Genomic DNA, 2500 nt, shown 5'->3' with positions numbered 1-2500 from the left:
CTCTCTTCTCTAGTTGAAGTCCGCTTTTGATGTGATCAGTTGATGAAAGAATTGTTAAACCAACGGATAACCGAGTTGGTTTTCAAAAAAATTGATATCCAACAAGCCCAAGAAGAGTAATTGTTTATTAAAATTAGAAATAAGTACAATTATGTTAACTTAGTTGTAATTTCAGACTACGTTCGGGTAGCAGGCGTGGTCGCTCTTGATTAAGCTTTCAATCACTGACGCTGCCAAAATGAAAGATAAAGCTTCGAGTTTACAGCATAGCTAGGCCAAAGTCAGGCTAAAGATTTGCTGTGTGCTTTAACTCATTAAAAAGTATTTTCTTTCAAATCATTTCTTGCCTGATAACTTAATGAATCGAGCAAAAACTTTAAGAAGAGAAAGGTCAGTGCAAGAATACGAGAATTTTTTTGAATTTTATTATATGGCGACAAACAGCCTCCTGCGATTGGTCGTTGACGACAAACGCGTTGGTTTTTCTTTCAATTTGATGTTCATGGTCGGGTAATGATCTGATAAATGTTCAATGATTATGTTATCAAAATACTAGATGAGGATTTTTTTATGGTTCAGTTTTTTGAGAAGGAATTTTACTTTTGTAGATTCGTTCGGATTATCGAAGATTACCTCGACAAGGGAGGAAAATTCAGCAAAGGAACATCAAATATTGGTGTTCACACGCAGCTCATCACTAAAACTGGCAGTGACATTGGCGTCTCCGTCAAAGCCACAGATGACAACATCGCTATTAACACGACCAACAATGGTACAAGTGAAGATAGCGAAGCAAGTATAACAGTGCCCGGATCGATTCTAAGTGGGAACGATACCGATAACTCAACATTGATTGTGGTGTACTATCGCACAAGCAAGCTCTTTGCGCCCGAGTACTGGAAGGCGGAAGTGTGCGAGGACGGTTTCACCAAGGAAAAGGATCACAAACTGGAAAGGTCGGAAACGTCCAGTTACACCATGGAGAATTCAACCGGAAGCAGAGTCACGACAAGCAGTCCTGTGTTGTCTGCAAGTTTGAGAAATAAAGAGGTGTCCAACTTGACCACACCTGTGATTATCAAGTTTAAAATGCCGCGAGAGGAGGTAAGGAAGCACTCGTCCTGGGTCTATTTCAATTCAATCAATTAACTTTATTTAAAACACGGTAAATGTCTGAGCAAGCTGGTTTTCAGAAATGCCGTGTAAGAATTACATGATATAAATGCCAAAAAATTACAAGAATTACAAGGTATAAATGTTAAATCGACTAATAAACTTGGTATAACTTAGCGCTAAAAATTATTTAATATCAAGGAAATTTAAACAATAGTAATAATTAGTAACAGTCATAATTTACTATATAATAATACGAAACAACCATGTAAAAATGTGCCCTAGCAATATAAAATGTGTCCTAGGATATCGCACGTTTAAAGCTTGCAAGATCTCTTATCTCACGTATTTGATTTGACAGTTGGTTCCAAGCCATTGCACGTCGATAAGAGAAAGAACGTTTAAGAAAATTCGTTTTAGGTAGCGGTAATTGGAGGTCATAGTTCGAACCCCTTAAGTTATAATTGTGAACTTCAGAGGTTCTATGAAAATGCTCCTGAAGATACGTCGGACAATTATTATTGAATACTTTAAACATCGTAATTAACAAGTGCCTTCTCTCTGTTTCTTCTAAGTTAGACCACTCTAGAGAATTTAGCACTGCTGATGATCCAATAGAGTAATCAGCCCTAGTAAGAATCCTTGCTGCTCCATTTTGTAACTTTTGTAATTTGTCAGCACGTGTTATGGAGCAGTCACTCCATATAACATCACAATAGTCAAAGTAAGGTTGTACAAGTGAAAGTAAATTGTCTTAAGAGTCTCTTGATAGTCAGTTACTTTTCTAGCTAAATACAACATTCGTAAGCCATTCGAGCCTTTAGATGAAGTATGTTCATCTGATCATCCCAGGTTAACATTTCATCAATATGAACCCCCAATAACTTAGTAGACGGAACTTCTAGGATATCGCCACTAAAAGTTTCTCTTTCTTTGAATAATTGAGCGCGAAAATTGTCCGAGATTTATAAATGATTGTGATGGCGAGTCTTGGTTATGGCGATATGACCATAAATCAAATGTTTCCGCAATCATTCTTCTTTTCGTTTTTCTGGTTAGGTGATAAAGAGCAGTACAAGGTGTGTTTGGTGGGATTTTCAAAAACGTAAGTTACTCTTTGAATTAGCAGTTTGCTTTGTCTGTTGTTTAATTAATGTTATCATTCGATGGATTTTTCCTTCCTTTTCATTGACCGAGAGCCCACCACGTGACCTGCAAATAATATTCTGCTCATGCGTAATTGAAACCACACTCTTGTGTGATAATGGCAGTTCGCTTTCCTGAGCTTTCAGAAAGAGATTTAATTGTTGGGAATTGTGAAAAATAAAGTTAGCACAGTAATCTAATGATAAAATAATTATTGAACTCGGTTATCGCAAAATATCGT

The 2500-nt window shown here is 36.8% G+C and overlaps 1 protein-coding gene across 2 annotated transcripts in view; it reads left to right on the top strand.

Annotated features, from left to right (window-relative positions):
- Positions 1-2500, top strand: part of LOC138023752 (uncharacterized) — a 47256-nt gene that overhangs the window by 34204 nt on the left and 10552 nt on the right. For both annotated transcript variants that reach the window (XM_068870816.1, XM_068870817.1), the window contains exons 13-14: positions 609-1104; positions 2173-2218. In XM_068870816.1, the coding sequence (XP_068726917.1) occupies positions 609-1104; positions 2173-2218 (542 nt within the window). The remainder of the gene's footprint in view (positions 1-608; positions 1105-2172; positions 2219-2500) is intronic.

The sequence above is a fragment of the Montipora capricornis genome, chromosome 11 (genome assembly GCF_036669925.1).
Source record: "Montipora capricornis isolate CH-2021 chromosome 11, ASM3666992v2, whole genome shotgun sequence".
Lineage (NCBI taxonomy): Eukaryota > Metazoa > Cnidaria > Anthozoa > Scleractinia > Acroporidae > Montipora > Montipora capricornis.
Note: the sequence above shows the minus strand (reverse complement) of the source record. Positions and strands in the feature narration are given on the sequence as shown.